The sequence below is a fragment of the Bacillus rossius genome, chromosome 13 (assembly GCF_032445375.1).
Source record: "Bacillus rossius redtenbacheri isolate Brsri chromosome 13, Brsri_v3, whole genome shotgun sequence".
Lineage (NCBI taxonomy): Eukaryota > Metazoa > Arthropoda > Insecta > Phasmatodea > Bacillidae > Bacillus > Bacillus rossius.
The window spans coordinates 8,880,006-8,893,699 of NC_086340.1; the positions used below are offsets into that span (position 1 = coordinate 8,880,006).

General features: G+C 41.5%; 1 protein-coding gene across 3 annotated transcripts in view; it reads left to right on the forward strand.

Moving 5' to 3' along the window:
• LOC134538208 (sodium-independent sulfate anion transporter-like) overlaps positions 1-13,694 on the forward strand; it is a 97,902-nt gene that overhangs the window by 51,719 nt on the left and 32,489 nt on the right. For 2 of the 3 annotated variants that reach the window (XM_063379305.1, XM_063379306.1), the window contains exons 2-3: positions 9,730-9,919; positions 11,555-11,750. In XM_063379305.1, the coding sequence (XP_063235375.1) occupies positions 9,730-9,919; positions 11,555-11,750 (386 nt within the window). Of the gene's footprint in view, positions 1-3,326; positions 3,431-9,729; positions 9,920-11,554; positions 11,751-13,694 lie in introns of those variants that run through there. The other variant, XM_063379304.1, reaches the window with a different exon arrangement.

Below are 13,694 nucleotides of genomic sequence, written 5' to 3' on the forward strand. Positions count from 1 at the left end.
TAGCGCCTGGAAAGAAGAGCGCTGGCTACAACCTAGGTGACGTAGCGAGGGAGCGCGTGGAGGGGGAAAACATGCGCACGGTTTCACCTCCCCTTCCTTACATCATGGGTGGGGTGGATGAACACCGCGATTGCCGAACTTGACTCAGTGCGATTTCTTTGTGAAGGGGCTGTGTCCAATACAAAGTGCCGCAATCTCTGCTGGGGCTGGGGCAGTGAATCACAATGGCTGCTGAGTTCATCGCCGCAGTCACACTGCAGAAGGTGTGGGGCGAGTTTAAATACCGCCTCGACGTATAGGCCTACCGCCTTATTCCGAGTACCACGCCCTGAGTCTCCACAACCTTTTGACGTGACAACGTATAATAAATCGATGAACGCCGGCTGCACGCGCGAAAAAGTGTTCCGTAACGCACATTGTCCCGTTACGCTCATTGTACGCTTGCGCCGCATCTATCTCTCTTCCACTCGATTGGAACAACCATCGATTTGACTTTTTCGAGGCACATTAAATTTGAAACACTCCCATTCGTTTCCTACTTTTCCTATCATCGTCCTATCCTTAACAGAATTGGAAGAAGTTAAATAGCAAACATGTATAAAAGGTTTAGTTAAAATAATCTCTTCGTTAAAGTAATAAACATATTTGAATTAATGAGTGCAAATAAAAGTAAATTTATCAATTAAATTGTAGAGTTCATTACACTCCTTCTTTGTATCCATACAAAATAGTGATAATTCAATAAAAATGATTCAATTTTATTTATAAAAGTATGCAATCATTTCATCAATGTTTTTTATGACGTAATCACGTTAAACTATCGTCCGTAAACCAACTTTACAGACAACCAATTTTTTTTTTAAAAAAAGAGGTTTGTCTGTAAAGTCGGTTTACGGACGATAATTTTACGTGATGACGTCATAAGAAAACATCGATGAAAAATTGCATACTTTTTTTTTTAATTTTCAAATAGTATTTACAGTTTTTTTTTTTCAAATTTGATTTAAATAATTTGTCGTTTAAATATAATCACCGAACAATTAGTTAAGAAGCCCGCCTTAACCTGTTTGATGTTATAGAAGATTTTCTCGCACTGTGGTTTTGCCGGTTCTTGCACGCTCGGCTCAGGCGGAACGTGACAATTAGTCATGCTTTTTTCGTGCGTGCAGCCGGCGTTCATCGATTAATAAGACGTTATCACGTCAAAAAATATTGAGCTAGTTTTTCAGTACATCTAACCTCTGTGACGAACAAATTGACGTGTTCTCATGTTGCAAATAAACTTGTAATTACGAAACTCGAACACGGAATTTAACGTGGAATTCTTTAAAATTATGCCCAGCGAGATAGATTAGTACGAAAATTGTGTTTTCAACTAAATATTTCGTACACACCGCTAGAATTCGCTGCCGGAGCAGTTACGTCGACTGTCGAATAATCCGATTTGTAGAGCGAAATTTTATACTACAAAAAATAATTTAAAAAAAAATACTAATTTTCGGATTTAGACCTGATTTTCGACAAGGAATTATAATTAAAATACTGCCCATCTTGAAAATATTCTTTTAAACAGTTAATACTATAACGTTTCCCCTTGGCTTTGTTAACTTTGGTTCTCGCGATCCGCCACAGTTGGTAGCACCGTGGTTACACTTTTTGGGAATCATTCTTTTCACAGACGAGAGAGCCAAACGCCCGATCGTGCATCTTCGGTTTTTTTTTTGGTTCATTGTAACTCATGATAACTAATGGTCAATTAGGTTAGGTTAGCTACATTATAAATACTTTAAAACATTGTGGACGGTTGATTTGGTTAGGATAGCTACATTAAAGATACTGTGAAATCATGTGAACAAAAAAAAAAAGCGAGCATGAACTCCGGGGAACTTCGGGTGTGGCTCTCTCGTCGGTGAAATGAAGGCGTCCCACACTTTTTCGTTCCTCGACTTCTGTCGCGTTCAACGAAATTACTCCCACCAGATGCCATCAACAACGAGGGCTAAAAGATGATTTGTGCTCGTCCCGTATTTTTGTTAACAGCAACTAGCTTCCAAGCGAAAGTCGAGCCAGAATATTGCTCGAACGAAAAGGATTCAAAGGTTACGCGATTGAGGTTTTCTCCCCAATGGCGGCTTCAGGATGACTTTTCGGGAGGGGCTATCGCACAAAGAAAGGTCGTAGTTGCAAAAAAAAAAAAAAAAAAAAGAAAGATATTGGCCTTGGAATATTATTTACAAATTACAGGTTTCAAATACAGAACCTTAGTAGATCCATGCAACTTTTGATGAGATAAAAGTTTAACATATGAAATTAAATATTTAAGTCAACATAAATATACACTAATCAATATAATTGGTCTCGGGAGGGGCTATCACCCCCACCGCCCCCCCCCCCCCTTCTGGAGCCGCGCTTGTTTCTCCCGTGAAGATTCTGAGCTGACTAGAGCTGTAGCAAACCGTATGTATTCGGTACTGAGTAACGGGTCCGCCATTTAGTAACGAGTAACGAAATGTTACACACGGCTGCATCTCGTTACTCGCATTTTTCGTATGTTTTACGCATGCGCGCGCATTTTCGATGAATTTACGTTACAAAGAACGATGTTAGTTTATTAAGTAAAGTATAATTTGGAAATTCGTCGTCCAAGATTTTTTTACTGTTTATTAAAGGTATTGTGTGTGTAGACAAAGTTTGAGATTGGAACAGAAACAACGTAAGAAAGTATTTTTTACAAATTAGAAATATGTATGTTTTTTTTTATTATCGCGTATTTTCACTTTTTTTTTCTTATCTTAAAAGAGATAATATAATAAAGCCGCTCTAATGAGATTTGTTTCTTGGTTAACAAAAATGTTAATTATCAAATATTGTTAATTGTTTATATTCTATTTATTATTATTTACGCGACCTCATATACGGTACGCGTACGCAATACGACTCTATTCGTTGCTGCAACATAACATAGCATGTTATGCGGTATCAGAAGTAACGAGTAACGTAACGATACGATAGTAACGAGTACTAACTGTTATAGTAACGAACACGTACGGGGTACGCTTTTTTTTTTCTCGTTACTTTTATACCTCTAGAGCTGACTTACAGCGCGTGTTAACGGTTGACGGACGCGGAGCTATTGATAGGCTCGATGAGTCCGAGATGACACACTCGTCTGTCAGTTCGGAGGTGCTAAGTGGGGCTGCCCGGATCCCCCTCTCGGGAATTTACGCTCCGCCCGGCCTCCCTACTCCATGGAACTATCAGCCCACTCCCCTCTCCCCCTCCCTGCTCCTCCTGTTAGCGCGTGCCCGGCACGTGACACGCGAGACGGCACGTGTATTAAAGCGAGGTCTGCGCCGCCCAAGTCGCTCAGTGACTGTGTGTTCTCTCTCGCCGTCAACCACGCCATGAGGAGGATACTGAAAGTCTGGAGGTAAATTCGCCCGTCCACCATTTATTATTCCAACACTGAAGTGAGGTTTTTAATTTCTCTTTGGGCGCAAGCGTCACAAGGGCGTGTGTCCCGTTCCAGGCCGTCCTGTATATTGTTGAGAAGCATTAAGATGTACATCAAGTTCTGTCCCTGCCCGAACACGCCCGAATATTCACCTTCGGCCAACCTCGGGATTTGTTTTATTTTTGCGCAGGAAAAATTGAATTCAAATATTAAAAGTGGTCGGTTAGGTTAGCTACATATAAAACACTATGGACGGTTAGTTAGGTTAGTATAGCTACATTAAAATAAACAGAGAAATATAAATATATATATGTATAAATATATATATATATATATATAAACCCGAGGTTGGCCGAAGGTGAATATTCGGGCGTGTTCGGGCAGGGACAGAACTTGTACATCTTAGGCTTCCCTACTCACTGACTCTGTAGCGCCAAAGAGATATGTACCTATACTTTTGGAGACTGGCGTATATGTAGCACATATATTAGCCTACTCCATAGATATGTGTAGGACATTGAAAAGTGTGATGATAGAGTAACGTTTAAAATACAACTACATAAGAAACACGCATTTATATTATTAACTTAAAGTGTTTGTTATATTCATAATTTTTAAATGGGCGCCTTACGAATAACTATGTTTATAATTACTAAAAAGGCAGAAAATATATATCTAAACGAAAAAATATATGACAATTTTTTTCCGTTTTGCAAATATAAGTCTGCGTCACTAGGAATATTTTAATGATATTTTGAATTTTTGTACTTGGTCCCTTTTGAAAAACTTTGTTTTTAATTTTTCAATACCCTTTGAAATTTGAAATTTATAATTTTATTTAAAAACCCGTGGTGTTTTTTTTAAAACTTTTATGTATGTACATACTGTATGTTTGTATGGCCAAAAGTGGTTTTTGCAGATTTGATTTTTTTGTAGTTACGCCTTTTTGAATTGTTACATTATATTGTTCTTTTGTGGTCACTTAATTTCTTGCTGCTAAAATTATCAGTAAATATATACAGGATATTTATTACAATACTGCCCATATTATTGAAGTTAACTGAACAGTAAATAATTTAAAAGTTTTTCCTTTGGCTTTGTGAACTTTTGTTCGTGCCGTCCGACACACATGGCTAGGTCTACACCATGGTTGTTGCACATTTCCGTTCCTTCCGTGACTTCCGTCGCATTCACGAAATTACTCCTACCAAATGTCGTATACCGAGAATTAAGATGTTACATAAAAATAAATAATAATAATAACGCGATCGTTGTCTAAGATTTAAGTGGGATCGAATGAAAGTCGTCATTTCGAAGGGTGATCTTGTTTGTTATTCGTACGATGAGCGTGTTGTGAACGTCGGATAAAAAAAGTACAGATAAAAATACTTATTGTCGTTCTTTTGAGCAATTGTTGGAAACTCGAAAGACGACTGTTCACCAGTTCGGACTGTCACCATTCGTTAGGTTTCTCTATGCCATTTTCACTCTTCATTCGCTCTTGTACATGCATTTGTTCCTACTTTCATATCGCGCTGTCTACGCTATCTTTTCTGTGTTGACTCCAGTCAGGAGTCATTGAACAGTTACACCGAAAGTAGCCGTAAATATTCCCAAGAATAATGTTCGCAGGCTTTCACGGCCATTGGTCTGAAGTAGCTTGGCTTCTGGGTTGTAGCCGTGTCCTTGGCGAATAATTCACCGACATTTCGGTCGACATTTCAGTCGCCATCATCAGGGAGCAGTTACCTACTAGTAGGTAACATTAGTGAATTATTCGCCAAGGACACGGCTTCAACCCAGAAGCCAAGCTACTTCTTCCAAAGAATATCAGCACCAGAGCCATATCAGGCAAGGGTACTCCCAAAGTTCAGGGTGCAGCCAGAATTTGATTTCGCGAGAGTTTAGTACTTAATTTTTATTTTTTTTGGAAATTTTCTACTAAGGTTTTTTTAAAAATAATAATAGCAATTAATATTTTTCTGTGTCACTTGTTTAAGCATTTAATGTGATAGTTTACGTTTTATCTGAGCCAGACAACGTAGATTTTAAGAAAAATTTTGTGTGAAGTGTTACTACAAATTTTATAAAACAAAAAAAAAATACTTGACCGGAATTTCGGAAACGGGAGAAGGGGAAAATAGATCCCGAAATCTACCCGCTTTCGGCCCTGATAAAATTGAAGCTTATATTTTTTAAAGTTGTGGCATTTATAAAAATGAATGACACTTTGCAGCATAACTCTGATATTTGTTTCCATTATAAAATAGTTGTAGACGCAGATTTTTAACTTAACTACGTATCTCTTGGTCCGCGTCGTCAGGATGGCAGGCGGTTGAAAAATAACAGGGGAGACAAAAGTTTCATTGTTATTGGACGGAGTGGGAGGTGGAAAAGATGGTGGAGTAGACATTCGCTTCTAACCGAGGGTATTATTGTTCGACTCCAAGCGCCCGACGTAAAAATGGCGGACGTTGTTGTGATTCGATGGTTTTTTTTTCAGGGGCAGAACTATCCCCCCCCCACCACAACCCGGGGCACTCCCTAAATTGTTCCTTAAACGTTTACAATCTCGTTAAATACATAAGACAGACACGAACGCGACTTAAATACTAAATGACACCAATCTTTGTTTAAAAAAAAAGTTATAATGTTTTATAATCGCTTAATCGTTTTGAGTCAAATTAATCCTAATTAGAAAGTGACATTACATTTTCACGGTCACATGATTGAAAAAATAATCATAGATCAGCTATGAATGTTAATGACGTTCTGATGTTGGTATACACGCAGTCGGTTGTTAAAATAATCGCAGCGTAGGCCAGTCTGGTGATAGCGTCCCCGGTCGCGGTTCTAACGCGTAATATCCGCGTAACGCATCCAGACGCCATTTTTCCAGACTGTGCCGCACTCCTTATCGGCCGTGGTACGAGGTAAGATAGATGTTCTGGTGGACGGTTCAAGTAACTTGGACATGGAACAAAAAATTAGTTGTCTGTAAAGTCGGTTTACGGACGATAGTTTAACGTGACAACGTCATAACAAAACATTGAAGAAATGATTTCATACTTTTATGAATAAAATTGAATCATTTTTATTGAATTATCACTATTTTGTATGGATACAAAGAATGAGTGAAATGAAATCTACAATTTAATTGATAAATTTATTATTATTTGCACTCATAAATTCAAATATGTTTATTACTTTAACGAAGAGATTATTTTAACTATAACTTTTATACATGTTTGCTATTTAACTTCTTCCAATCTGTGTTAATTCTGTTAAGGATAGGACGATGATAGGAAAAGTAGGAAACGAATGGGAGTGTTTCAAGTTTAATGTGTCTCGAAAAAGTCAAATCGATGGTTGTTCCAATCGAGTGGAAGAGAGATAGATGCGGCTCAAGCGTACAATGAGCGTAACGGGACACAGCGTAACGGGACACTTTTTTCGTACGTGCAGCCGGCGTTCATCGATTTGTTAGACGTTGTAACGTCAAAAAATAATATAGCAACACAGACGAACACAGCGGGCTAACAGCGACGAGACTGTTTAAATGCAGGCAGACGACAAACCTGGACAACGCAGCAAACATATTAAACACAACATTGAAGATAAAACATGTACCGCGGACGACACAGCGACGACAGCACCGAACGAAACACAGGAGATTTCCAGCGACAACAGTTGCGACGTTTCGGGAACTTGACATCTGGTTTCCGTCGTCAGGCACAGACAGACTGATATTGGACCGCTGCCAATTCTGTGGTGTTATGGAAGAGAGGGTTAAGTCGAAAACATCAAATTTTAAGAGAGGTGGATGAAAGTCAAGGATTATTTGAAGGATATGCATTTTGACACTTGTTACGGTTTGTAGTTTTGTGTTGCCTGTATAAGATATCAATAATTAATAATATAAAGATTAATTTTTATCGTGAAAATAATAATAGACTTTCTTCCACCTCTCTTAAAATTTAATGTTTTTGACTTAACCCTCTCTTCCATGACACCACAGAATTGTTCGTCATTGGGTAATTTCTCAGCGCGGGGGAGGTACAAGCCTTTTAAGGGGCTCTTGTCCTCCCATTTTGTAGTCATAAAGATGTTGAGGATAAGAGGAGGAAAGAACCCCCCGCCCTCTTGTCTTTTATTGGTCGTACGGCATGCGCAAGGCATCCCCAGCAGTCGTTGATTACAGGCAAGTATGTCACCACACTTGCCCCTGGTGTCTTTTGTTTTACCACCCTCCCCCCCCCCCTCTTCCTACAGGGGGAGGGAGTGAAGGCAGGATTACCCACCTGCCCTAATCCCTGGGTGATACTGGACACTGACGAACCGTGGGTTCATGTGTGTTAGAGCTCCTTTCCTCGCACAGCCAATGGTCACCTGCAGAGTGGGGGTGACCTTGACCCCGGGGAGGAAATGCGCCCCACGAGGGAGACACCCTATGACCGCGCCGAGAATCGAACCCTTTGCCTTCGGCTGGCAGACCGGGAGCTGAGACCACCGAGCTGACAGGTGACGGCGCAGCCAGTGAATACAAGTAGATATAAATAGCCGGTTCCAGCGCAGTAGCGAAGTTACTTGTTGAAATACCCAGACAGGCCGATTCAAGCATGAAGTTTATCTAATTCCTTTTAAATTATTATAAAATGCAGATTAATTTTTTTTCGTGTTAAAACTTGTTAGAATGCAAATTTCAGCACTAATGGAATATAAGAAGCACTATATACAAAAAATGTAATAAATTTAAGAAAAATGCTTTTCAACAGACTTTCAAAAATTAAAAAAATCCTACAGGGAAAAATAGGTAACTGCGTGATGGAATCGGCCTTTCGGGGGGATTTCAACTGCGCTGGAATCTGCTGTTTATATCTACTAACCACAAGGGAATATATATATTTTTTGCCATAGTATTTGCTACGAGCACGAGAAGAATATTATCGTGTGATGATCCGCGCGCACGTGGATGAGACTATACGTCGGCTCGAAATGCGATCTTGAATCCAACCCCTGGCTGGTATTCACTGGACGGAGGCCGGCAGTAACACCGTCGCCACTTCGTGGTCGCAGCTGACCGGCGCTCGGAGGTGAGGTAGAGGGGAAACACAAGGCCAGTCGAGGAGACAAAAGAAAAAAGGTTCTTCGTCAAACCTCGCAGAGACGGGCCCCGGACTGCAAGTTCTCCTCAACCGTGGGTTTGCGACACACTGCTCAACAATCACAAGCGAACACAGACCTCCTTAAATGCCGTGTTCGACCAGGAAAAAAATTGAGTACGCTATCATTATTTATGAAATTAGCAAGGAAAAAAATAATTCTTGTTACCGTTTCACATGAGTGAAGGTGTAATGTCAGGAACTGTATTTAACATAATTATTTTTTTAAAAAATAATACCTATTTTTACTTCTTTATTTTCCTTTACGTTTTACATCAGTGTCCAGTGAATTACCAAAATGAAATTAAACTAGCATTATTATCCTGCAAAGAAAAATTATGTGATTTTTTTACTTGTGTATTTGTTTTAGGTGGCCTTAATTATTTTTTCAAATTGTCCAGTGTCCGTTTTTTTATTTATTGTTTATTACTAACAGAAACAATTGTTTTCTTTTTTTTTTTTTTTTTCCTTGTCGGTTAATTTAAGACTTCGCCACATGCAAAATTAAGACCGGGTGCCGGGGAACTGGGGTTTGTCTGAGAACTGGGGTTTGTCTGAGAACTGGGGTTTGTCGGAGAACTGGGGTTTGTCGGAGAACTGGGGTTTGTCGGAGAACTGGGGTTTGTCGGAGAACTGGGGTTTGTCGGAGAACTGGGGTTTGTCGGAGAACTGGGGTTTGTCGGAGAACTGGGGTTTGTCGGAGAACTGGGGTTTGTCGGAGAACTGGGGTTTGTCGGAGAACTGGGGTTTGTCGGAGAACTGGGGTTTGTCGGAGAACTGGGGTTTGTCGGAGAACTGGGGTTTGTCGGAGAACTGGGGTTTGTCGGAGAACTGGGGTTTGTCGGAGAACTGGGGTTTGTCGGAGAACTGGGGTTTGTCGGAGAACTGGGGTTTGTCGGAGAACTGGGGTTTGTCGGAGAACTGGGGTTTGTCGGAGAACTGGGGTTTGTCGGAGAACTGGGGTTTGTCGGAGAACTGGGGTTTGTCGGAGAACTGGGGTTTGTCGGAGAACTGGGGTTTGTCGGAGAACTGGGGTTTGTCGGAGAACTGGGGTTTGTCGGAGAACTGGAGGGTGCCGGGTAACTGGAGTGTGGGCTGTGCGCTGTGTCGCAGGAGCATGCTGCCGCTGCTGTCGAGGGTGCTCAGCCCGGGGGCGCTGGCGCGCCGGGTGCCGGTGCTGGCGTGGCTGCCGCGCTACTCGCTGGAGGACGCCGTGTCGGACCTGGTGGCCGGCGTCACCGTGGGCCTCACGCTCATGCCGCAGGCCATCGCCTACGCAGCGCTCGCCGGCCTCGGCCCGCAGGTCAGGACACGTCCTCCCCAGGGCCGGCGCGTCCATACAGGGCGAACCAGGCAACCGCCTTGGGCACCAAGTAGCTGGGGGCGGTGCAGCACGGCACACAACACCTGATATGATATGTTTAACGATTATTGAAACTAGATGAAAATGGATTTTTGTAACAGTTTGGAATGTTTATATTGGCATAAGTAATTATTTAAAGTCCACTGTGACCTGTTTATAAATTGTAATAAGTAAAACAGTAAAAACAAACACAAGCCTGCTTACATTTGATTGTCGACAAAATCTTAGGCTTACGTGATGTATTTTAAGGCAAAAAATTTTTTCTGTTGTGTCCGGTTGGTGGTGGCGGGGGGATATTAAGGTTTTTCGCCTAGGGCGCCAATTTACCTTGCACCGGCCCTGGTCCTCAGAACAACTTCCCAGTCATACATGCTGCAAGCGTCGTAGTGTGCTGCTTCAAGTGTCACAATTAAACAGTAACTCCTCCCTTCACCCTGATAAAAATACGGTTGGCCCTGCCACGGACTACGTACACCCTTTCGATCATTTGCCTGAACCATGACCAATGCTTCTGTGATGGTTCATTTGGAAACGATATCGACGCGTTATCAGAAAACTCGACTCATGCGCGAGTACATTTTGTTTTGTTTGTTTGTTTTCTCTCGCCTGCAGTGTCACCTACGCGAAATGACGACTCCTGACCGTAAAGCATTTTATATTCTGCAATTTTGCTAACAGTGAATCTGTAATTTCAATTCAATGTGTGTTTCGTTTCAAGTTTGTGATCCCCCATTGAGGCACAAAACATCCGCCGATGGTCCCGTAGACAAGAGCTCGTTTTCGCTGGCCTCCACGTTCACCAGACGAAACGCCATGCGATTTTTATTTTCCTTTTGGTGGTTCCGTAAAAGCCGTGTCCACGTTCCGCCGCTGCTTGATGATTTGCCAGAGTTTGAGACACAGAATTGAAGAGGCTATTGCTTCCATTACTCCGGACTTGTTAACCAAATTGTGGGCAGGATAAAAAAAAGGTGCATATATTGAACGTTTGTAAGAAAAACTAGGTTTACTTTCAATTTTATGTATGATTTGTTGTAAATAGTCTCAACTAAATTTTTATATGCCATTGAAAATTGGGACATTCTTTCAAGGACTAAGCTTACGAGCTAATTTTTTTTTCTGTTGACATGGCATAGGACTTGACTTTGACCACTGGTTGAAGTCAAGTCATGGTGTGATGATAATGATGCTGTAGTCGCCCGCGTGAAATAATAAGTTATTTCCTCACGGCGCATACAGACTAGAGCCTGTTGGTAAGTAAGTGGTCGCAACAAGGTATAGAAGCTATGCCTTTACATGCCCAAAAATTGTGATAAGAAGTTCAAAATTATAATGGTGGAAAAATCCAAGAGGAGGGACATAATCCCACTTAAAACACACATCAAACCATCCATCCGTCCAACCGTCGTTTCAGACGCATTTCGGTAGTATAATTTGGACTAGCTGTTACATTATAGTAACTTTCTGTAGTTACGGGAGCCACAGGCATCGGCAGGGTGTTAAGTAATGGTTGCTCGTCCTCCTATTGGTCGGTCGGCGGTCAGTAGAGGGACCGCGGTGCGGTGTTTGTTGCAGTACGGCCTCTACTCGGCGTTCGCCGGCAGCTTCGTGTACATCCTGTTCGGCACATGCAAGGAGGTGAACATCGGGCCCACGGCGCTCATCTCGCTGCTGACCTTCAACTACACCCACGGCTCCAACCCCGACTTGGCGGTGCTGCTGTGCTTCCTGTCGGGCTGCGTGGAGCTGCTGTGCGGCCTGCTGCACCTGGGTCAGTGACTCTCTCTCTCTATCTCCCGCATCACTGTTGTCTCGTCTTGCAGTGACACTCTCTTGCTGTCTGGCAGCCTCACTGTCTCTCTCTCTATATAGCAGTAGCAGTCTCTTGCCATCTAGCAGCCCCACTGTCTCTCTCCCTTTCTCTCTATCTATCTAGCAGTAGCACTCTCTCTCTATCTAGCAGTGGCACTCTCTTGCTATCTAGCAGCCCCACTGTCTCTCTTCCACATCACTGTATCTCATTCTCCCACATCACTGTATCTCATTCTCCCACATCACTGTATCTCTCTCTATCTAGCAGTCCCACTGTATTTCTATTTATCAGCACCACTGTCTCTCACCCACATCACTGTTTCTCTCTCTATCTAGCAGTAGCACCCTCTTGCTGTCTAGCAGCCCTACTGTCTCTCTCCCACATCACTGTATCTCTATCTAGTAGTAGCACTCTCTTGCTATCTAGCAGCATCACCGTATTTCTCTCTCTCTCTATCTAGCAGTAGCACTGTCACTCTCCCACATCACTGTCTTTCTCTTTATCTAGCAGCTCCACTCTCTCTACCACATCACTTTATCTCTCTCTATCTAGCAGCCCCACTGTCTCGCTCCCTTTCTCTCTGTCTATCTAGCAGTAGCACTCTCTTGCTATCTAGCAGCACCACTGTATTTCTCTCTCTCTCTCTATCTAGCAGTAGCCCTTTCTTGCTATCAAGCAGTACCACTGTGTGTCTCTCTCTCTCTATTCAAAAAACATCATACACACACTCTTGATCTCTGTCTCTCACGTACTACAGTGCCTGTTTGTGTTACTTTTCTTCTTTATATCTCGCTCACCTATCACTGTCTCTCTCTCTCTCACTCGCAAGTACTAGTAGACCGAGCGAAGCGAGTTCTCCATGTAAACTTTAGCGGTACTGCGTTTGTATGTATGCGTGAGACTTTGTCCGACGATAACTTTCGAACTGTTGATTGGATCTTCATAAAATTTGGTAGGTTAGCATCAGGGCCGGCGCGTCCATATAGTCGAACTAGGCAACCGCCTAGGGCGCAAAGTAGCTGGGGGCGGCGCAGCACGACACATAACAGCTGATATATGTTTAACGATTATTGAAACTAGATGAAAATTGATTTTTGTAACAGTTTGGAATGTTTATATTGATATAAGTAATTATTTAAAGTCCACGGTGACCTGTTTATGATTTGTAATAAGTAAAAAAAAAAAAACAAGCCTGCTTACATTTGATTGTTGACAAAATCTTAGGCTTACGTGATGTATTTTGAGGTAAGGAAATTTTTTTTTCGGGTGTCCGGCGGTTGTGGAGGGGGGGGGGGAATTAAGGTTTTTTGCCTAGGGCGCCATTTTACCTTGCACCGGCCCTGGTTAGCATGCAGAGCCAGTATAATTTTCAAAATCTAAAGCAGTAGAGGGATTTTTGTTATAAAGGGGTTAAAAAAGAGAAGGGGGTATAAAATTTCAAAGTGAGTTAGTACTGTGAAAGTTCTGTGTTCATTTCAGAACGGTTTGTGTTTACCGTAGGGCTTATGTTTTTAGTCATAACCCAATATATATTTAAAAAAATAATTTAGTATGCTGTAATCGACGCAAGATTGGTTAACATTTATAAAACATTTGTTAACATTTGCAAAATAAAAACCAGGGTGTGCGGTATCATTAAAAATTATATTTTTTACATTACTAAACAATATTTATTTACTTTTAAACTACTTATAAAAATAAACAGCTATCATTGTAGTAAAATATTCACAACTACATGTTGCTAGGAAAATTTTTAATGCTGAATCGCGCTGACGAAAACGTACGCCGAAGTTGTGTTAACTTTGAACACTTTTGTGCAAATTATCTACATTTCGTATTCATGTCAACAGGTTGTAAATATTAGTTATTATGATAGCATTATTTTACTTAAAACTTGTTTCC